The sequence below is a fragment of the Anolis sagrei genome, chromosome 1 (assembly GCF_037176765.1).
Source record: "Anolis sagrei isolate rAnoSag1 chromosome 1, rAnoSag1.mat, whole genome shotgun sequence".
NCBI lineage: Eukaryota > Metazoa > Chordata > Lepidosauria > Squamata > Dactyloidae > Anolis > Anolis sagrei.
In genome coordinates, this window is record NC_090021.1 from 72,625,996 (window position 1) to 72,650,453 (window position 24,458).

At 40.3% G+C, this 24,458-nt stretch overlaps 1 protein-coding gene across 2 annotated transcripts in view; it reads right to left on the reverse strand.

Moving 5' to 3' along the window:
- Positions 1 to 23,427, reverse strand: part of AKAP12 (A-kinase anchoring protein 12) — an 82,872-nt gene extending 59,445 nt beyond the window's left edge. For both annotated transcript variants that reach the window (XM_060753561.2, XM_067466018.1), the window contains exon 1: positions 22,962 to 23,427. In XM_060753561.2, the coding sequence (XP_060609544.2) occupies positions 22,962 to 23,135 (174 nt within the window). In that variant the 5' untranslated portion in view covers positions 23,136 to 23,427. The remainder of the gene's footprint in view (positions 1 to 22,961) is intronic.
- Between the last annotated feature and the right edge of the window lie 1,031 nt (positions 23,428 to 24,458).

The window sequence follows — 24,458 nt, forward strand, 5'->3', positions numbered from 1 at the left end:
GGGGAATGTTGATAGAGAAAGAATGGCACTGCATTACCTCGACTGTATCAGAAAGCTTTTAATGCTGCATCATTTCTAAGGTCAGCTAAAAACATTATATACATACAGTATATCATGTAGGTACAAAGAAAATGTCTCTCTGTCCTTTAAAACTTTTTACCTCAATTTTCAGACAAACAATAGAAAAATATCTGCATCTTAAATTTCTGTTGATACTGATCTGAATTCTATTGATATATACATTGAATCAATCAACTTGTTGATTGAGTAAATAATTAATTTGTACTAGCTGGCATTAGCTATAACATCCAGACACCAAATTATCTTTAATTTCGGCTCTTTCAGAAAGAGTAGAATAATTAGCAGTATTATTCTGAAACATTCTGTCAAATTGTAGCTCAATACAAGACTGAGAAAAGCCACACACAAAAGTAGTTTATTGACTTGGCTGAATTTGTATTTTTAACAAAGGAAAACATTTGCAGTAGTTTTGTAAACCTATGACTTAAAGAAACCACATTTTGATCAAGATGTGGCAACTCAGTTCCAGGACACTGCAATAAACAACCAATGGATTCAAGTGGCTTGTTTAGTCCACTCCCACTTGCAGTAGAAGTAACTGCTCAGTATTCATGACTAGATAAAATATGCAAGAATTATTCCTGTGACTGTAGCTGCACTGAGCACATTTCATGTTGTTCAATGGATTGTAGCAAAGAGAAAACAGGAAAGACTTATCCTGTAAATGGAACTGTGTGGTCTGTTGGACTCAAGCCAATTGAAAGACCAGGATTAGAAGAGATTATAATGTGGACACATTCTTATATTTTAAAAATACATATGCAAACATAACAAGCACTAAGTTCTAGTTGAACAGAGAATGAAATAAATTCAGGAAACACAGATAAACAAAGTGCTTATTGCCTGGAAATATTCACTATCTGAATATTTAAATCTTCAGATAGTCACTTCCTTTTGTAAAAATGGTTACTAACCTTTCTCATTTTAAGTATCATTTAAGACACTTCAATATAACGGCTATTAGAACTGTGTAGTAACAATGACTCTAACATAACCAAAACCAGACACCAGCATTTATCCAGTCTTGTATTTCTGAAGTGAGATATTCTTTCTAATACTTTAATGATATACAAACACTCACTTTCACAATTACCATTTAAATGGGGGGACGGGGGGGGGGGGGGGCAGGCGGACAGGACAAGACAACATCAACACACTATAGAATTATTTGCCATATGCAATGCCGGAAAACACTGCTGAGTTCAAACCGGCATTACACATTTTTTTCCCTTGGGAACTTTAGGGCTACAGTGTAACTGTTTATGGCCCTGAGAAGACACAATATTCCCCTGTGGGTCCACTTCCAATTAAGGAAAACTGGGAATAAAGGCAACAAGTACTGTGGCCGTAACGCAACTGCCAAATGTCAGAACAAATCATAATCAAGTTATTCAACTCCTGAAGGCAATACAATACATTCCTTAACAGTTAAAATATTCTCATTAGGCAACAATGTGATCCTAGAGCAAGTTACCTTCCTTTATCAACCAAAAGCACAAGGAAGCAAGGGAGGGGGAAGGAGACATGGAGTACAAGGAAACTGATTCAGTTAAGTTTTGGAAAACATATTTCAATTAGATACTTGCATCTCTGCAGTAACAAAACAAGGTGAAATTTAGAGAAAATTGCTCAAATTTAAGACTTTCCAGGTAAAAGCCCTTAGTTAACATGGAAGGAGAAAAGAGTAGATGAGCACATAGAATTATTTCAATGGTAAATATCAGTTCCTGGTGCTTTGCAGATTGAAAATAGCATCCTCTCCACTATAAAAACACTATTAATACTTCCTGACCTCTGTCAAAGCTGCTATATAACCCCAAGAACCCTTTTTTCTGTTCCATAATTATGCATCACCCTTCTGTTCACTATCACTTTCAGTCAAAGTTATATGCTTTGAAAAACTGGATCTTGATAATAAAGTTATTCAAATATACTATGGGTGATTTCTTGCACACAGAGACTTATATGAATATTCTTTCTTTTGGCTTCCATTTTTTCATCCCAGAGCTTAATCTAAGACATTCCCAAAGCACACTGATCCTCCCCAGTTTTGTCTTTAAATTGACCATTTTTTTCAAATAAATATGCTCCCAAGCATCAAAGTAATTGAATCCCCCCCCCCCCCCCACTCCTTCAAACATCTAGCTCCCGAGATTAGGAAACCAAACCAAGAAGTTATGTAACATCACTTTCAGTAACATCAGGATCACGGCTGTGGCTCATTGGAGGGGGGCACGCACTGAGAGAATGACCCTCACACACCATGCATTTGGCCCATACAAGTTAGAATATGCTCTTCAAATTGAAACAGACAATACAATTCCATCAGGTTGAATACTGGTGTAATTTTGTATAAACCCAAATGCTGTGAAGCATCCAAGAAATATAAGTCACGAACAACAAACTGAACTTCTGGTAAGTACAGATACTGGAACATCCCTCATTTAACAATTATTTAGCAAGCCAATTTACCACTGGCTATATGCATTTGTCACATATTTTACTATGGGCACAGGAATGTTTCTTAAGTCTGTTCCTAAAATGATTCAATCAGCATTCCATTTTCTCAACCTTAGTCATATATGATGCAATGCTTTTATTACTGTCCCAGTTCCAGTCTATTTTCAAACATTTGCTGCAAGGAGTTGCACATGGCTGTCATCTTCCCCTTCATCTTTGTGAAAAAAGGAGCGTGGATGTCCCAATTTTTATTTTTAATAGATCAAAACTATTCTGTATAATATGTACAAGAACTAACTTTATTTTATTCCAAATTAGTTAAAATAAGAAACAATGATTTTTGCTAATCAGCAGTGAACATGGAAGTCATATGAAAAGAAAGGTCATGAGCCAGTTCACTATGAATAATTCACAATGTCAGACTATCATCTGAAGGAAGCCAGTATATTCTACCATTACATGTTCTGCTGAAACAAACAGAGCTTCACGTAGGATGCAGTTTGGTAATCAATTGTCTCTTAAGTGTTCATTCAACTTCTGAGGACACATAACTTCTTCAGCATCAGGGACAATATAGGAAATATATCATGAGCTAGGGTGCTGCTACATAGATCTATTACACAAATAAATGTAGCAACAGTTTACAATAAATACCCTGTAGATTATAGCCAAGTTGGAATTTATTGCAGCTGTTTTTATAGCTTTTCAGAGGTTAAAAAAAAAAAAGCTACTGATCACTATAGCACTGCAGACCACCGTCTCTCCCAAAGCAAAGCATTTAAGTAGCTATAATGTCCCAAAACAGTGTAGCTGCATTACAGATAATCCCTCTATTAGTAAGAAAGCTACTTAAATCAAACACCATTCATCCCAGAGAGATGGGATGTAGTACTGAGTCTCAAAGCAATTTGAGCATTTGTGTCACCTGTTGAGACTTAATCCCTAAGCATTCCCTTCCTTGCTGTTGAAAAAATGCAAGGAATTTCTACTGCACAGAATGTATTGTTGCAGTACAGAGAGGTTTTATAATGGATGTTCAATGTAGTGGCCTGGATATAGATATAGGCATCTGCAACTGGGTTGGAAGTAGGGGAGTTCTCCAAAGCTTCTCACCACAACAGCCTCTCCTATCCCTCCCACGTGATACGTAAAGGAACAAGGGAGCCTGTTGAATGGGGTTTGGTTCAAGGGCATCAAGGAGGAATCGTTGCAAATTCAGTAGACATCTCTTCAGTGAGCAAAACTGAAGTCTTCCACCCACAATAGACAGCCTTGGGATCTAAGCAGGTATGTAATTTTATTAAACATTTATCCCAACCTGGACCTAAACAGATAACATGTTGCTTTTTTTCATTTGTTCTGAAATAGCAGACAGAAAGGAAGAGTGCAGGACAGAGGAGTCCCATTTGGGGGGAAATCCAAATGTACAGCATATCTAAATGTACAGCATATCTAAACTCACATCACATTCCCCCCACCACTTCACAGATGACAACTGGGACACATGTGGCCAAATAACACCAGAGTGACAAAAGTTATTAACATGGAAGATTACATGGATTAGGATTCTGTTCCCTCCTCCACTCCCTGCTGAGTAAATTCAGTACAGTTCAGGCTACTTTTGCAATTTGAACTTAGAACAACCCAGAAAATGATGAGGCAATCCAGCATATCTCCGTTTGGCTTTCGAGCAAGTGATGCAACAGTGTAGGAAGAACAAAAGTAACTAAAGTAAAAGTTTAGTCACCAGGAGAGGAGCTACAGATCTTTCTGAGGTATCCCTTAGCTTCCTTTTAATCCAGGAAGGTCATATTGCAGGCCCAAATGCCATTTGGTTGGGTTGTTGTAGTTTTTTTAGGCTGTATGGCCATGTTCTAGAAGCATTCTAGAATATGGCCATACAGCCCCAAAAACCTACAACAACCCAGTGGTTCCAGCCATGAAAGCCTTTGACAATACACTGCCATTTGATTGACAATCACTACAATACGAATCCCATCCTGCAGCAGATCTTCTCAAGAGGTGATCAACAAGGCACCATACCTGACCCCCAAACTAGACATTAGCCCTTGATGCATACTGACAACACCAGCTCTAGGTTTCCATTGACCATAGACCAAGAGTACTGATAAACACCTCATATACAAACAAAGGCACCATGTATAGAAATCTCAGCTATTCTTTCACTCTCTCTTCATCTTAATCACATAGCACAATGAAAAGCAATCTATATGTACAATGTCTATTTAATATATCCAGTCACTGATTTCCCTATCCCAGATTCATTTGGCACTGGCAGCAACTACAGCAAGAAATCTCTCTCCTCTCTTTCAACTTTCTTTTCTGATTGACTTAGCTTAACATTGACAGTGAGTCTTGGGAAGATATAACATCAGAGGGTTATTGCACCTATCAAGTATCTTGTTCCATACCCTTGTCTGTGTCTAAACAAATACACAAACAGCATGAACACAATATGAAAGAAAGTAGAGTTTGACATGTCCCAATGTTTCTAGTCAGCAATAGGTCTTATCACTAGTCTTTGGTACTGTCATTTCCCTAAGATGATGATGTGCCATCCAAAACTTACATTTGGGACAGCAGCCTTAATAAGCTACATCATTAGGCCTTGTGCAAACTGCCTTTCAGAATAAAGAATGGAGAAACAACATAATAACATCGGGTTTACCTTTTACTCAAAAGTTTTACTCCAGAATGTAACTAGAGAAGTTTGAATGCTTCCAATTTTAAAAGGAAATTGTTATACATATAAAATTAATATATTTGACAGAAAGCCCACTCTTATTGATTACAATAATTTCTGTTGCCTATGCACATTTTTTTTAAATCCCCCGTCTGACGCATATTACTACTAATGTGCATCTGCTAAAACAAATTCTTGATCCGGAGGACAGACTATACATTTCAGAAAAGGAAAAGATGCCTTCGCATTCTGGAGAGACAGATCTGACTAGAAGAAAGCTTTGTCGGGTTGGATTGGGCCAGAGATCCAATCACTTCATTTCTAATCATTGAGTAAAATCCCCCTGAAAGCCTATTTTGATCCTTACTGTCTCTAGAAAAGAAAGGTCCATTTACAATAGCAGTGGAAACTGTTCATAAATTTGTTAAAATCTTTAAAAACATTCAACTTACTGAATAAACAAGGGATTCAAACGTGAAGACAAATCTATAGCTGGGCATTTGCTATGAAGCAGATCTCAGAAAGAACAGGATAGGATTATCTACCTTTCCCATTCCCAAAGCATATAAGGTTGCAGAAACAGAATGACAACACAGGATCCTATAACCTTGCTAAGAAAACACTTTACATTCAATGACCATAGAAAATAATATAAGCATGGTTTGATTAAGTTTGGTCATGGACTGTTGCTCTGTCCCTGGTTTGTTGTATTTAGATGGCCAAATTCATAACACTTTGTAAATGTGTATACAAGGCAGGGATTTAGAAGAGTCTACTGTCTTTTAGAGACTAACATCTCTAAAAGACAGAAAATAATTAATTATCCAAAGAACAATATAAAGTAGAAAGATCCTTAGTAAAGTTTTAAAAGTTGCCCTACCTAAATACACTTCACTTCACTGTTAACAAAACCTCTGACAATGAAATGCATATATAATCTTGCTCATTGGGAGTGAAAGAGATATCAGGTTGTGGCATCATGTCTGCAGAGAAAAATGCAATAGTGCTTAAGTTGGGGAGGACGAAACCTCACTGTATGCCACATGAACCCACCTACATTAGGCAAAGTAAACTGCAGCTGCCTCCAAAATCTTTTATTGAGTACACATGACCAGTAAGCAGAGAAAAAAGGGCAAAACAAATAAGCCTGCCCCATCACACCCATTTTTTTTAATGTATCGTTACTAGCAAAATGGAAATCATAGGAAAAATGAGAGAAAACTGAAGAAGAAGAAAATATCAGTGGATGCATTTTGGGAGAAACTTTCAAGTAGGTTAAAAGGTTAAAAATCTTCTATTTATTTATTTATGCAAGAATGAACTGACCTCGTTGTTGAGATGTGCATACTGTTCGTTTTGAATAAAAAGTCGCTGACACATCACAGACTGTGTAATTCTTTCCATGTTTCTTCTTTCTTTGGTAATACGTTTTATGTTAAAGAAGTAATGCACGGGAATCTATCTACTTTGTTATCTGAGGTATGTCATTTATTTCATTGAATGTTAAAATATTTGAATCAAATAAATATGACAAGAATAAAATATGTTAACTGTTTGGAACAAGGGTCAAACCAATGCTGCTTTTATTAATTAATGGTAGAATTATATTCAGATAAAAAGCATGGAAATGATCGTACATATTGATAGATATTTATTCATGCCATTTAGTGAAAAATGCTTCCTCTTTTCTCTCTCATATGCATGAACAGTGCTGACATATCTTGTGTAAATCTTTGAAATTTCCTTTGAGAAAGAGAATAACCTTCTGGAAATAATTGTGTACCTAAAAAACTAAAGCTGTGATTTTTGGTTTTTTTATTTTAAAAAATGCAACATTCTATTTAATAGGACAGAGGAAAAAATAAACTGGATTTTAGATGAGAATAGAATTTTAAACACTCATATCAATATATCCCAACCTGGACCTAAACAGATAACATTTTTTCATTTGTTCTGAAATAGCAGACAGAAAGGAAGAGTGCAGGAAAGAGGAACCCTGTTTTTTTGGGAGGGGATCTAGGTATGGGATTGCGACATATGAGGAAAGGGAACGCAGACCAAAAATCAATCTCCAAGGGTATTAATTGTCCTTGAGTAAATGAAGCGAGAAGTGCGAGTTTGAACCACAAATGATACATGGAGAAAGGAGTTTTTAAAAAACAACAATCACATATTCTAATCATAATCCAGATAATCCGTTGTAGCGATACTTGGATATAAGACGCATAACCACATCTCCCTATGAACCTACTTGGGCCTTAAGGTTTGCCTTTCTCACGGTTCCACAGCCCTCACAGGTAAGATTGGTGCGGATGAAGGAAAGAGCCTTCTTGGTTGTAGCCTCCTGGCTCTGGAACGCTAATCCCAAAGAGATTAGATTGCCCCCTACTCTAATGACTTTTAGAAAAGAACTAAAAACATGGATGTGGAAGCAGGCCTTTGATAATAGTTAACTATTAAGTGATTAAGGTTTTTAATTGATTCCAATACCAACTGGATTTTAATTGGTTATTAATAGGAGCTGGTTTTTGCCTCTTGTGTATAATATGTTTTATTCCAGCACATAATTTTATACTTATTGTGATGTTTTGACATTATAATTTAATATGCTTATGGTTACTTTTGCTTTTGTACTACTATTTATTGATTTGTGTTGCTTTGGTTGCTGATTATTATTATGTATATTGCACTTTTATTTTAAGCCGCCCCAAGTCCCTTTTGGGAGAGGGGGTGTGATACAAATCATAGAATCATAGGGTTGGAAGATGCCTCATGGGCCATCCAGCCCAACCCCCTGCCAAGAAGCATTCAAAGCACCCCCGACAGATGGCCATCCAGCCTCTGTTTAAAAGCCTCCAAAGAATGAGTCTCCACCACACTCTGGGGCAGAGAGTTCCACTGCTTAACAGCTCTCACAGTTAGGAAGTTCTTCCTAATGTTCGGATGGAATCTCCTTTCTTGAAGTTCGAAGCCACTGTTCCATTGTGTCCTAGTCTCCAAGGTAGTAGAAAACAAGCTTGGTCCCTCATCCCTATAACTTCCCCTCACATATTTATATAAGGCCCTCATCATGTCTCCTCTCAGCCTTCTCTTCTGCAGGCTAAACATGCCCAGCTCTTTAAGCCGCTTCTCATAGGGCTTGTTCTCCAGACTCCAGTTCCGGGTCCTAGTCTCCAACACTATTATTATTATCATTATCATTATTATTATACAGCTTTCTCAAAACAAAATTGATTTTGCATTTAACTTACAAAACATTTTTAAAAATATGCAGCACTCATAATAACTAATAAGAACCAAATTGCAACCTACTATAACTTGCTCTGTATTTTGATTGGATTGATTTTGTAAACCTCTGCATTTTATAACTGAAGCAGGTAGATTAATAATAGGCTTCAAGGATCATAGGAACTTTCACTTTTGTAAGGCTTTATTAAACCATGACCTATTTTCAAGAGCATTTAAGCATTGCCAGCATTCTTCCCTATCTCCGAAAGACCATCTATCAGTCACAATTCCTCTGGAGTGTGGAAATTGCTGGCAACAGATTATTCTTGCAAATTTATGAATAGACGATACAAGTCTAGGTTTTGTCTAATATGCACAACACTGCATATGGAATGAAAGTCACAGAAACGCATTCAAGAAACTCTACCACAATCAAGCTTAAAATAAAACCCAGCACTATTGCATTTTTTCTGTAGAATTCACCTAGTTTCTGGGATTGTGTTCCCTGGCATATCCATTAATTCAAACGGTTCGGGCCCTGCCTATCTCCACGATCGCATCTCCTTCTATGAACCAGCGTGAACTCTCTAAGATCTTCCGGGGAGGCCCTCCTTTCGCTCCCACCACCGTCACAAGTCCGGTTGGTGGGGACGAGAGAGAGGGCCTTCTCGGTGGTGGCCCCCTGCCTCTAGAACGCCCTTCCAAGGGAAATAAGACAGGCCCCATCCCTCCTCTCCTTTCTTAAGAGCTTGAAAACCTGGTGGTTTCAACAAGCCTTTGCGAATGACCAGTTCTAGTTCTTGTTCATTGTTGAATATGGCCTTGAATATACCTATTACTCCGGTCATCCCTCTAATAGGCCCTGGAAATGAGCAGCCACAGACCCGCACCTGCTATTGCCGTTAGCCTGTTATAGCACTGTTCTTAATTCCCGGCCCCCTCATATTTTGAGTTTGAACCACCCTTGGCCCAGCTTTTAATTGCTCTGAATAGGTAGGATTTTTTTAAATATACATGTGTTATTGTGATAATTTTATGCTGGGAATTGATCATTGTGGCCCAGTAAAACCCTGGCCCATGAATTATACTGTGTAATAAATGGTTGCATAGGCACCCTGCCTTCTAAAAGTATTTCCAGTTGTAAGAAGCCAGGGATTTTTTTGTATACAATCACATTCCCATCTCTATAGTGGTTACACATGCATATGCCAGGAGACAAGTCACTTGCATTTTAGTTAAATGTCACATACTCTGTTTCAAATGTTCTGCTCACTTCATGCCCTGTCTCCAAGATTATACTACCAATTTTGAATACATTTTTGGTTTTGCATGCATTCCCATCTTACTACACAAAAAATAGAGGATTACAGAAGCTGATTCATAGCATAGATTAAGAAATACAGACTTTGCTCAGGCCTGCTTACATTATGCTGACCTGCTTAATAGGATTCCTGATAACCAAAGATAATCCTATCCGTTTTACTTCATTGATGCTTCTAAAGCAGTTGAGATGAAATCCGATTGGCTGAAAAATGTGCTGGACTTTGTGGTTAACACTTTGCCAACATACATGCCACATGCAAAATAACTATGGCTCTGCAGGAGATAGCATTCACACAAATATTTGAAAAGGCTTTGGGCTGGTTTACATTATACATTTCATTTCCATAAAAGGGTTATATCTGAAGTTACACAAGCTCACACAGTCAGTGAGGTTTAACATCCCCTCTCCATTACAGCCTCATGAATAGCTTTAAAAGTCCCTTCTGAGAGTCAGGAAATTATTATCAGGATCTATGTTAGATATGAGGAAGAAGGAATGTCCTATTGAATAAGTGGAATTCTAGTTGAATTATTGTGGATACAGTTCATTATCTGTAACTGAATAATACAGCTTGCCTTTCTGCTTTTTCATGTTGCATAGGATACATACTTAAAAACCAAATGTGTCCAGACTACAATATCAAGGGTCTGGAGAACAAGCTCTATGAAGAGTGGCTTAAAGAGCTGAAGAAGAGAAGGCTGAGATGAGACATGATGGCCATGTATAAATATGTGAGGTGAAGTCATAAGGAGGAGGGAGCAGGCTTGTTTTCTGCTGCCCTGGAGACCAGAATGCTGAACAGTGGCTTCAAACTACAGGAAAGGAGATTCCACCTGAACGTGAGGGAGAACTTCCTAACTGTGAAAGCTGTTCAGCAGTGGAACTCTCTACCCCAGACTGTGGTGGAGGCTCCTTCTTTGGAGGCTTTTAAACAGAGGCTGGATGGTCATCTGTCAGGGGTGCTTTGAATGCAATTTTCCTGTTTCTTGGCAGGAGGTTGGACTGGATGACCCACAAGGTCTCTTACAGCTCTATAAGTCTATGATTTAATAGGCTGTATAAATAGCTGAACATTTTTTAAATAGTTTAAAACGGTTGTACTGAAATACTTGAAAAGTTAGTGAAGTGCACTGTGTAAATTGGACACCATAGTTCATATAAATTCAAAGTTTCACTAAGCAAATATCTTTAATAGAATACATATATTTTAAGAAACGGCAACTCAGTAACATACATCTCTTTCAAAGTGGTGGTAGGCCACAAATATTTTCAAGCTTTTGTGGTACATAAAATTTTACATGCCAGGGGAACTGGGCAAATATAGGTGCTTCCTAGGCACACACATGGTGGGAGAGAGACTAATGATAAGTGTGGCCTTACATTTTAATAGTGTTGTATCAATATTAGTTGTCCAAATTAATTTCCATTATTTCCACTGCTTATGTCAAGCATGAAGTCATGTGTGGAATTTCAAGTAACCAGGGGGAGGGGATTGCACACAAACACTTTTCTGCTCCCAATCACTAATCACAATGGGCTTTTAGTATTTAAGCAACATGCATCTGAAGGATTTCTTTTTCATGTCTGGATTTTTAATATTTTGGGGCTTTTTAATATATTTGTATTCATTTTTATTATAACTATATTGATTTCTTATAATAATACTGTTTTGGGGTAGAAAGGCTGGACATAACTAAATAGAGAAATATAATAGACTGGGCAAATCTGTTGCAAATTGACTTTAAGTTTATCTAGCTCTGTAAAAGGTTTCAAAAGTTAGCTATGTCCATTTGTTAAAACAGAAATGGAATGGTGAAAAGAAGGTTTGTAGAAGCACTTTGAAACCAATGAGATTATGTCAGCATGAGCTCATGCTGAAAAAAAGTCTCTAAGGTATTTCTAGATTCCTTCTTCCCTTTACCTCTGCTTCCTTTTCAGATAAAAAGAGCTTCCTAATGATGTTTACTAATGCCTTTCTCTGCTAATTAATTAAGCTTTCAATAATGAAATGGGTGCATTTGCATGATGCACAAATGTGAAGCAGCATAATATGCTTTGTCATGAATGAACTAAGCACTTCTGCATACTGACTATGCCTTAAGGTTCAGTGGAAACATCAAACAAAGCACAGAAATTTGCTCCACAGTGGCTTTATTCTGTCATCTGCCAGTAGGCAGGTCCCCCTCTTTGGTTTGCAGTCACCCACAAACCTGAGAAATATATCTGGAGAAAACAATAACCCTGGACTCTTCCTTTACTTTTTCTGGAGGCACAACAGTTAGGGGAACTGGACAGCTGCTATTTAACATAAGGTACTCCTTTAAGGTACTCCTGATGACAACAAAGCCCTGGATACTTGTGGTTCTCAAATTGTAGGTGTCCTTTCCAAAGGACACAACTGAAACACAAGGGGCAGAACCAAGGCAGGAATGGCTTCCATGCCTCTTGAAAAAAGGCATGGAAAAAAGGCTATGGCACTTATTCAACCAGAACTAAGAAGAATAGCTGGTCCCCTCTTCATGATTCCTTTGAAGAAATTTCTTTTATCATCCCTCTTCTAAAACTACTGTAAATTAGTACCCTCAGTCTCCAGAGCCTCACATGCCTTCAACCGAAAATAGTTTAGTAAGCAGAAGAGGCATAAGATTCTCATAGTGTTCTGTGGCATAACTCCAATTTCTCTGTTTATTAAACTATTTTTTATTTTAAAGACAATATGTCAAGATAGTATATAGTTTCGATTGCAAAATGTTGGAAGCCATGTCCTTATTAGGAAGAAGACCTAAAACAACTAGCTTAGTTGTAGAAGAATGTCATTTTATCTGTGAATAGCAAGTTACATATTTTGCTATTTTCTGTCTCTTTATAAGCAATTTCTATCAGCCAATGTACAGATGCAAATATTTTAAAGGAAAGAGTCAAAGAAATAAGATAAATAATAACAACACTGCTAATTGGTTGGATCATCACACAACCAAAGCTGAGAAGTCTTATTGAGGGAAAACTACGTTCAAATAATGTAGAATACAGAACTTCATCTATTAGTTGCAAGAGAACCATCTTAGAAACTGTCAAGCTTATTGCTCCTGTAAAAAGATGGTTGGGCTTTTATACAATAACCCTCAGCTCCTTCCTTCTCTGTCATCTCAGGCCCTTCCACACAGCCATATAACCCAGAATGTCAAGGCAGAAAATCCCACAATAACTGCTTTGAATTGGGTAATTTGAGTGCATGCTGCCATATATTCTGGTTCAAAGCAGAAAATGTGGGATTTTATTCAGCTGTGTGGAAGGGGCCCCAGGCTCCATTTACACTTCCATATAATCCAGTTTCAAAATGCATTGAACTGGATTACATGGCAGTGTAGACTCATATAATCCAGTTAAATGCGGTTCAATCTGCATTATATGAGTCTGCACTGACCATTATAATGCTATTCAAACCGCACTGTATGGCACTGTAGATGGGGCCTAAAACTCCTTCATCTTCTACATCAGAGGTGTCAAACTTGTAGCCCTTCAGGTGTTTGGGACTCCCAAGTCCCATAAGCCCTAGCCAGCTTATACAATGGTCACAAATTATAAACAGAAATAATTAATATGGGTTTGACTAGTAATATGTGTTATTCACTGATGTATAGCATTCACATGATCAAGCAATAAATTTAAATTGAAACAAGAGCTTGTTTCAAATCATATGACTCTTCAGTTTTCTGAAGTCCCTGAAGCTCAAAGTAAACATTTAGATTAAAAAGCAATGGATTTTTCAGATTTATTGGCACTGACATACAAAATATATTGAAGTTGCCCTATAATATTCAGGGATAGATTCACTTTCACTAACTCTCTGGGAATTCATTTAGGTAAAGAGTGGGGGAAATTTATTAAATGCATGCATATGTACCAGGAAAGGGTACAGGAAATTAATTAATAAATAAGGATATCCCTTTTTTCTCTTTACTTTCTCTGATCTAAATGTTCCAATGTCACTGCAATGTTTCTTAGCTGGATTATCAAAATCTTTATTTTATGAGTCTTTACTCCTGAATTCTATATACTAGCTATGTTTCCAGACCAAAGCTTGGAATAGTTCTGGCCCTCCTGTTGAGGAGATTAGGAGAGCTCTAGTAAAAAAAAGTAACTTTCCCAAGATCTTTTCCAAAACATTTTATATCAAGTCAGCCTGCGCCATGATAACTCCCATTATACAGAACACACACTTTGAAGCTTTTGCTTCCAGTATGCATTAAGCACAATTTGTCATATTGATCAACTCCCACCCCCATTTAAAAAAACTTTGGTTAAACTTAACTAATGAATATAATAAAAGTTTTTAGGGAGATTACAGCCCTTCAGATTCACTGGGATTAGGGGCACAAGACCCCTGTGAAAGCCAACCACAAATAAAGAAATTGTTGATTTGTTTTAACAGAGAGAATATCTCTCTAGGAATGTATAGGTCTTCTAGCACAACTCTGTGGTCACCTTCTGCTTGAAGCTAGCCATAGAATCACATCGAGAAATCTCTAGGCCTTCCAGAATGACTGGAGGATGTTGACCATAGAGTCACACTTGCAGAACTAGAGATCCCTGCAGAAAACATTTTAAATCAAATCAGTGGATAATCAAATCCAGAAAAATCAAAACCACAAATATGAAGGAACAGTTGTAATTATTTTTACAGACAGTCCCTGGGTTGCAAACAAAACAGCTTCTTTAGGTTGGTTCTTAAACTGATTTTATATTAAGTAGGAACAGGTTCATTTCTAAAGTGTAACTCCAGCCAATTTTTAAAAAAGTTTGGAGACAGCATAGGGAAGGGTTAACATCCCTGTAGCATTTGTGTTGTTGTCTATACCCCTCTTCAGAAGATTTCACATCACTTTCTGTCCCTGTAACAATTGGATTTTGAAAATGTTGGGTTGTCTGGAAACAAGAATTGGTCATAAAGTTTCAGTGGAGACATATGTTTTCCATTACAACTCTTGCAGGAGTGAATTTCCCTTCCTAGGGGTAGGTTGCCTGTCACTTCCTGTTGTCTCAAGGGCAGGAAGTGAGATTAAACCTTTCAAATGAGGCTACAGATAGCAGTAAAAATCTCACAGTGGTTTTAACCCCACACCATACTAATCAAAACTTTTTTTTTAAATGCATGAATTTCTACTTTAAATGCAACTTGAACAGATGTTTGTCATAACGTCTTATTTATTTCACCTGTGCATTTTCAAATAGTGCAAAAGGCCCGTTGCACACTGAAGGCTGGTGCACCCTGTCCTGTACCCACCTAGCATCGTCCCCCCCCCCCCACACATTTGAAACTATCAGTTGTACATAAGTCAGATGTGTATAACTCGGGGACTGCCTATACTAGCACAAACATAACTAGTGAAAAGAAGCTGCAGTCAAGACTGATGTTTCTTTTCATTAATATTCATTTCTTCTGTAGACATCTAGGCCACTCCACATAGATCAAAAGCACATTACAGAAAGGATGCTGGTCAAAATTTCTGCTTCTCTTCTCCTAGCCCCAAAAATGGAGAAAGATAATGAGATGAAGTGAGAGGGGAAAAGGAACATGGGCTGGTCAAAGAAACAACCCCCCCCCCCAAAAAAAAACCCCTATTTTGTTCAGGGGCGAGAAAGAGTAGTAGCCTAGAAGAAAACTATACATAGGTTCATCAGTAATATGAGAAAGAATATCTAGAGGGACTGGACAGAAAGAGACTACATAGTCTCTAACCACAGGTGATGGGCATCTCAGCTAGAAATGTAACAGAATAAATTTAAGTTTGATATTTCAATTTATCAAACCATGATATCATAAGGAATAGTCAGTGTTTCCCCATAGTTTCAAAATTGTCCAAGACAACATTTAAGTATCACTTTTTTTAATGAACAAAGTTTCCAATGCAGGGTACAGTCTGATAGAATAAAAACCTTAACAATTTTAGTGTTGGATCACAGCATTAAGATTGTGACTCAGCCATATATGCACTTCTAGCCCTGCAGCATATATACAAACACACTGGTACTATTTGTTCTATAAAAACAACTAATAAATAGTGAAAGGCTAAAGGTAAGTGCTAAATTACTTCCTTCCATTTGGCTGTTCAGTTCAATGAGCAAAAATAGGATCCTGAAAGCCTGAGTAGTTGCATTAGCATTAAATATTAATTTTGCAATTATCACTGTAATTTGGAAAACAAATGTAACACTATACTCTCATATTCTGGACAAATGTGAAGATTAGTGTATTGGGCTGTAATCCTTCATAAGTTCCCCTGACAGCAAAGCCTACTGAATTCAACTGAATTTAATTCTGTGAAGAAATACATAATTGTTAGTACATTGGAGAAGCTGATGCCAAAATAATGAGCTTGACATCAGTACTTATCCTGTTCACAAAATATAATATGTAACTACTCAAGAAACTTTTAACCTTTTATTAAAATCAATTTCAAGGAAGAAAGGCAAAATAAAACTTTTATTAAATCACTGAATTCCATAAAAAACCAAGAATTCTAAGTTAATTGCTGGATTCTCTTACTTGCCAAACACTACTCAACTTCTAGTGGTTTTTCATAGTTTCTAAAGTGATGAAGGAAGCATCTTGCAGAATACAACATTCTAGGTGTGCATTTTATTAAGTGAAATGTTATTTTAGATTTTCAATAAGTTCTGTAATATTTACCTAACATACTGTGAAAAAATATGATGGAGTCAATACATGGAAAAATCCAATAATTATCTAGTTTAAAAGGAATTAAAATGGTCAGAAATACAACCACTGTTAAACCTGGATAACACAAGCGCTAAATAAAACAATTTTATAGGAGATGATCAGGGTAAGAAGATAACTAAAAATTGATACTCTTTTTGGTTCCATGGTAGCATAGGAACAGAAGCAGATTTAGTATAAATTGTGCACAAATACTTCAAATGAAAAAAATTAGTCCCTGCTTCCAGAATAGGACAAAAACTAACAAAAACTTTCAGACATCAAATATAACAAATCAGATAAAATGAGTATATTTTGCAGGCCATTTTCTAAACACATTTCTATTTCTAAACAAAAACATTCCCATTTTACACTATCTGCTCTTCTGGAAACATGATAATTATGCATGTTTTGATTACTTTATAAAAAATGTGTATGCTCTGATTACTTAATTCAGATCCCTAAACAACTACTGAGAGCCAGTGTGGAATGAGTGCTCTGAGAACTGGACTACAATTCTGAACACCAGAGGTTGAATCTCCAGTCAGCCATGGAAATCCATTGGCTGTCCTTGGACAAATCACACTTTGTCAGCCTCAAAGTAAGGCAAAGGAAGCCATTTTTAACATATTTGTAAAGAAAAGGGGTTGTCTTGGGATCTTCGTAACCTAGAAATCCTCCAGAGACTTGAAGGCATACAGCAGTAAAGAACACATTACTCCAAGGGAATATAATAGGCAGGATCCGGTAACCAATGTCTGCAACTGTCTGTGTCGACCCAAGGGTGGTAGAATATTCCTCATTCAGTAGCTCAACAATCTGTGTTTGATGACTGGATTTTCTCCCCATTTGGTACACTGAATTTTCTAGCAGCAGGTCCTATTATTATACACTTCTACACTGGGGTGTAGACTTGAGACTGTACATGGTCCCCCAAGCCAGTTTTAGAGATCCAAGATCACTTCATGGAAAACCTTTATCTGGCCTGAAGGGAGGGATAAGCCAACAGACCTTAATGTAAGATCTGGCTCATTCCAGGTGTGGGCCTTTCTAGGTATAGGCCTTTGGGGATTGACTCCCAGGACTTCATTCTGTGATCCTGGAAGTCAATCCCCATTGCCAGCCTGGTTCTTCAGAACCCAAAGGAGCAGGATGGCACCCACAGCTTCCCCTTCTAGCCTGCTATTTTGCCCCCCCCCCCCAAATTACCAAAGGGGCCTGGCTGCATGCTCAGACCCCTCGAAGAATGCTTCTGTCATATCCAAATCGCACACCAGCAGATTAGGGGTCTGGGAAACCAGAGGTTGACCTAAGAGGACATGTAACCAGGGAAAGCACAGGGTTTGAGGTAGGTGTCGAAACTACATTCCAGGAGGATTTAAATATCCCAGTTCCTCCCAGGATTTAACCCTGTCTGCAAGGGCCCTGAATTAAATGGTCAGTGTAGACAGGGCCTAACTTTCCAGTGCTGCCCATTGAGTTTTATTAGTCAAAGTAAATAAGCTGAACATTGAAAATAGTGAACCTGCTTCACAGAGGCATCCCCCAGTCTGACAATCAATTTTTAAATATATACCTCCACCTCCACTTTTCCTAAACACCAATAGTCTATTATTGGGGAGGAAGGTAAACCAAGGCATTTCATACAATCTTGTCAAGGAAACAAAGTCTGATGAATACATTCAATGCTGGATGATCCATTTCCTACCAAAGAGGAACCTCCAATTGATTTTCTGCCTCCTGAAGTCAGGATCATTATGTCTGATGATTCTACTAACCCCAGGCACACAAATGACTTATGAAATTCACCAATGCAAAATAGGGTAATGCCTGCTAGCTTTGATGACTCTTTAGAGGGTTAAACCAAGGAAGAGCAATGAAATAGATCTAACCCTAAGGAATATCCTATCCAGCCTTGAAGTGTCTTTCACAGGTCCCAATCCTTCTCCCTTCTACAATGTATCGCTGATAAGAAATATTAGGGCATTTAAAGGCATTTAAACTCTATATACAACATTCTTTTGAAGGACATACACAAAACTAAATCCAATTTTTATGTTTGAAACTTGCACTTGGGTTTACTCTTGAATTGGTATGCACAGAACTGAGCTGTGATGTGCATAACTGAACGCTTTCACAGGCCTATCTTTATGCATTTGCATGATTGTTAAACAAATATATGAAAGGTGAGTCCTACTAGCTATGACAGCTGGAACTTCTATATTCAATTATGGTCTATATGCTATTACCAGATATTGTAACTTTGGCAGTAAGCTATTTAATTCATGCACTGCTTATGGCCTTTCTAGAACATCTGACTACTAAAAATGAGATGATAAAGAAAGCCAAACCAAGGTGGAATCTTATCATGTATATACACGACATAGTTATAGTCATTTGATATCACTTTGTCATCATTCCGTCCTGCTGAATCCTGAAATGTGTAGCATGTGGAGTCACTAAAGATTATGCTGAGAGCTTTGGTGCTGTAGAATTAAGGAAGGTACAAAGGCTGTCCCACAGAGAATTCTCAGTACCTTATTAAACTACGCATCCCAGGATGCCACAGGATTTAGTTATAATAGGTAAGGGAGTATCAAATTGCTACACGTATATAGTAAAATGGAAACTGTGAGGTGAGGGAATTATAACTCCTAGCATCTCTAACCAGTCTTTGGTGAGAAATGTTGGGGGCAGTAATTCAATAACACATGGACAGACACTGACTTCTTAAACTGCTATATAGATAACTCTAAGTCTGATTCTACAATGTTCTTCTTGAATGAAATCGCGTTGAGAATGTATGGTGAAACCGAGACGAGGCCTCCACATAAATGCCTGGAGCTGCTGCTAAACACAAGAATTCAGAGGAACCAAAGTCACCATAGAGTCACAGTGCCAAACTCTGCTCAGATGCAAAGAGACTGGGGTCAGACCTCAGCTCATAGAAGAGACCAAGGGATGAGCTACATTGCAGAACTGGGCCAGGCATGTAGTTCTGTACCAAATGCCTCAACTCAGGTCTCCCCAATGAATGTGGAGACTACAGTATTTTTATTCTGCAGTCCCAAACATTGTTTTCAGGGGATAACGTTCTTGGAGGAACAGTTAGTAAGTCTAGCACTTGACTCTTAGCCTGGCTGGGGCAAAGATCATGATGGTGAAGAAGAGGCTAGAGCTGTGGAGTTAGGTTAATGTTGAATTTTTTTTCACTGCATCCCCTTCCTACCTCATCAAACTTTATGGTCCTTTAGTTATTGGATAATATGAAGCGTTCTCTACTATGATACGCTTCTAATGTTTTGGACTCCAGCTCCCATTGGTTGTATTGCAAATTACAAGAATTGCCACCTGAAAACATCTAGAAAACATCTAGAAAGCACCAAATTTGGGAAGGGTGCAATATTAATATTTGTGACATAGTTAATTTGATGTGGTTTCATTCAGCCAACAACTGCAAAATGCTGCTTTACTTATCTAAGCAGATGTGTAGCCTAATGTTGTATTTTCTTTCAGAATTCACACAGAGCTAAATATATAAGGGCCCTTCCACACAGCCATATAACCCAAAAATCAAGGCAGAGAATCCCACAATATCTGCTTTGAACTGGGTTATCAGAGTCCACACTGCCATATATTCCAGTTCAAAGCAGATAATGTGGGATTTTATTCAGCTGTGTGGAAGGGGCCTAAGATAAACATTGTATGACACGATCAGCTGATGCCAACAACGTCCCCAGGTTTCAGCCATCTCTCATGTACCTGTTTGAACAAACATTCATGTCAGTATATCTTTTCTAGCTCTGGGAATTTGAGTCCTATGAAATAAGCTTGCTTTGCCACCCATAAATCCTCCAGAGAACATGGGTTGGTTTGTTTTTACATCACCCAAGACACTGACTCAAAGACACTGGGTTAGAAAACACCTAGATTAAGGCACAACTTCTTGGATGACTGTCAAAAAAACTGATCCGGACCTTTTTTGATAATGTTTTCATGCCCTCTAGGCAGCAGCAGACCTAATATTAAAATGATCACATTGTTTACTCTTATCCTGAAAATTGGATTCATGTGGATACAAATCCTTAAGTCCCTTTCTGGAAGTTAAGATTCAGAAGGATTTGAAACATAGTAAATAACTGAGACTCATTCACATGGCTTAAGCGATGCTAGCTTGACCTTCTGAGCAAGATCCTTTTCTTTCTCACGCTTGAAGCCAATCTTATTTTATCGTCACGGTTAGATATTTCTGATACATTTCGTCATTTCTGATGTTACATTTCTGTAGCTGAATAATCACGCACAATCAGGAACTGTGTGCTCACTGCTTTTTTTGTTTCTCCCCCTCCACCTCTTTGGAAAATGGGACAGGAGAAGGCACTTTGAAATATACTACTGTTAATAGTGTTCACTGGAGGGCAGCAACTATGGAAAATTCTAGCTGGGAGTTAAAAACTGGAGCCACAAGGTCACAAAAACAAAGTCACAACTAGTTCTGGAAACACCCATATACTATGCTGGAGAAAAAGCATGTTTGAAAGATCTTGTCTCTAGTTTTTAAAAAGTTTTAAATTAGTATATAGTAAGCATCAGCAAACTTTGGCCTTCCCTCCAGGTGTTTTGGACTTGAACTCCCACAATTCCTAACAGCCTCAGGTCCTTTCCCTTTCCCCCTCTGCTGCTCAAGAGGCTGAGGGGGAAAAGGAAAGGGCCTGGGACTGTTAGGAATTGTGGGAGCTGAAGTCCAAAACACTTGGAAGGCCAAATGTGTGGGTGGCTTAAATGGCTGAGGGGGGAAAGGAAAGGGCCTGAGGCTGTGAGGAATTGTGGGAGCTGAAGTCCAAAACACCCAGAGGACCCAAGCTTGCCCATGCTTTGTGCATAAAATGTGAAATGTTGAACAAAACCAGGATGTCCACGTGACAAAATAATGTCCGGAACCTCTCTGAAATCAGAAATGTACTTGAGTAGATGTTTACAGATTGAGTACCAATTCAGGGTTCTTTTTTTTATCATCAACCCATGTTTTGAGAACACTGGTGATCAACATATGTGCACCCTGAAGTGCCTTGTAAGCTCCCTCGAGTTCCTTTGGGGAGATGGTGGTGGGATATAAATAAAGATTATTATTACTATTATTATTAATGCTGGTCCTAACTGGGCTTCCTTCCTTTCCTTGGGAACAGACGCCCTTAGTTCAACTGCAGGCATCATTCTCAGGGCCAGCCTGGCTCTCTCTCCCTACCCTGGTTCTCCATTCTGCACACGCACCAGACTTTGAAGCAAAGTCGATATCAGGGAGGGAAGGGAAGGAGGGGAGGGGGAGAGCTGGTTGGAAAGGCAGGCACTCCATCAGGGTCAGATGAGAGCCCGTCCTTTCTGTTCTGTTGTTACTTTCCTCCTGCATTAGCACATTCCCCTCCTCTCTCTCTCTCTCTCTTTTTGGTGTGTGTCAGGAGCCACTTGAGAAACTGCAAGTCACTTCTGGTGCAAGAGAATTGGCCGTCTGCAAGGATGTTGCCCAGGGGATGCCTGGGTTTTACCATTCTTGTGGGAGGCTTCTCTCATGCCCCTCCACGGGGAGTTGGAGCTGCCCAAGGGAGCTCAACTGCTTTGGTTTGAGAGAATTGGCTGTCTGCAAGGACACTGCCCAGGGGATGCCCAGGTGTTTTGATGTTTTACCATCCTTGTGGGAGGCTTCTCTCATACCCCCCCCCCCCTGCATGGGGAGCTGGAGCTGACAGAGGGAGCTCAACCCGCTCTCCCTGGATTAGAACCTGTCGGCCAGCAGTGCTGCCGGCACAAGAGTTTAACCCATTGCACCACCCATCCTCGGGAAGAGGGAAGAGGCTGGCACTGCAGCACCAGCAGCAGAGGCAGACCTGGGGAGAAGGACCACGCCGGACTACTGCAGTCCCGCAGTAGTCAGAGGAGGCTCCTGGCGGGAGGGTGGGGTCTTTCCCACACAAAAGGAGGAGGGAAGGGGGTGGGAAAGGGGGCCAGGGGCTTCTACCGACCCCCAGATACCTGGAGGAGAGCGGGGAGAGGGAGGGAAGCCCACGAAGCCGGGCAGGAGGCGAGAAGGAGGCCCTTCTGCGGAGGGGAAGAGGCGCTCCAAACCAAGGACTTTGGGGAAGGCTGCCTCCTTCTCCTTCTCCTTCTCCTCCTGACAGACAAAGAGCCGCGAAGAGTTTATGACTGCGGAGGTGGCGCCGGTGGCGCAGTTCTCCCCCGCAGCGGAGAGGCCAAGCGCGCCCGCCACGCCCCGCCAAACTTCTCTCCCCAAAACCCCCTCCGGGGCCACAAACAGGGAGTCCGGGGGCCCCCTCCCCTCCCCTCCCCCCTCCCCTCGGAGCAGGTGTTTGGGGGAAGTTGGCACGCGCAGGGGGGGAACCCGAGGAAGACCCCGCCCTTGCTTCCCTTGCGCTGTGGAGGGGGGGGGATACCTTGGCGGGGTCCTGCGGCTGCTGCTCGGCCTCGGGCCCCTTGGCCTCCTCCTCCTCCTCCGCCTGCCCCTCGGGGGGCTGTTGCTGCTGCTGCTGCTGTGGAGGGGGCTGCGCTTCTGCGGCATTCGCCCCGTCCTGGGGGCTCGCCTGCTCCGCCGAGCTGCCGGCTCCCATGCTGGAAGGAAACTGCGGCTTCTCCTCTTCCTCCTCCTGCTGGGTTTCCCTCCTGTTTGTTGTTGTTGTTGTTGTTGGTTGTTTGTTTGGCCCAGCTGGCGAAGGAGAAAGGCGAGGAGAGCAAGGAGAAAGATGTCCAGGCAGTTGCAGCAGCGCTCCCTCCTCCTCCTCCTCCTCTCTGCCGCTCAGGGAAGCGCTCAGGCTGCGACTGAAGGAAAGGGACCCAGTGGCTTTCTGCAAACTCCTCTTTAAAAAAAAGGCTCAGGGGAAGAAAAAGAAGAAAAAGAGCCCCCTCTCCCCCTTCACTCTCTCTCCCTCCCTCCCTTCTCCATCACATGAGCAGAGCCCCGGACACGCCTTGCAGCATCCAACCTGGGAGTCCAGGGAGGGAGGGAGGGAGGGAGGAAGACGCCCAGGAGAAGAAGAAAAAAGAAAGAAAGAAAGAAAGGCGGGAGGGGGGGGGGTGAGGACGGACACAGTCTTGAGGTGGCTCAGGGGGCCTTTCTCTCCCCACAGCCCCCCTCCCCGCTCAGATGAGGTGTCCTTCCGACTTTTCTCCTCAATAAGAAGCATGCCCCCCTTCCCTCCCTCTCACTGGTCTTAAGGCCATGAAGGAGGGAAAGTGGCAAGAGGGGGGAGAGTGACCTTCATCTTCATGGAGCGAGCTATTCGCCTTGAGGGACGAGGGGAAGCCTCAGGAGGGTTATTTTTTTCTGAGCTCTCTCTCACAGAAACCACCGGGGACTGGCATGGCGTTTGGGTGCCCACTGGAGTCCCATTCCCAGTGTCCCACGGAATTTTATTCTTCCTGGACAAACTTGGGCCTTCCCTCCAGATATTTTGGACTTTAACTCCCACTATTCCTAACCGCCTCAGGTCCCTTCTTTTCCCCTCTCAGTCACTTAAGCCACCCTAAATCCCACCCACAACTTAGGTTCTCCCTCCAGATGTTTTGGACTTCAACTCCCACCATTCCTAACTGCCTCAGGCCCTTTCCTTTCCCCCCTCAGTCACTTAAGCCACCCACAAATCTCACCCACAACTTGGGTCCTCCTTCCAGGTGTTTTGGACTTCAACTCCCATCATTCCAAACTGCACCAGGCCCCTTCTTTTTCTCCTTCAGCTGCTTAAGAAACCAAAAATCCCACCCACAACTTGAGTCCTCCCTCCAGGAAGGAAGGGGCCTGAGGCTGTTAGGAATGGTGGGAGTTGAAGTCCACAACACCGGGGGGGGGGGGGGGGGATTTGCCCAGGCCTGACCTACTGACATCAGCCAATACAAATTTTAAAACCAGAGCAAATAATAATAATAACAACAATAAT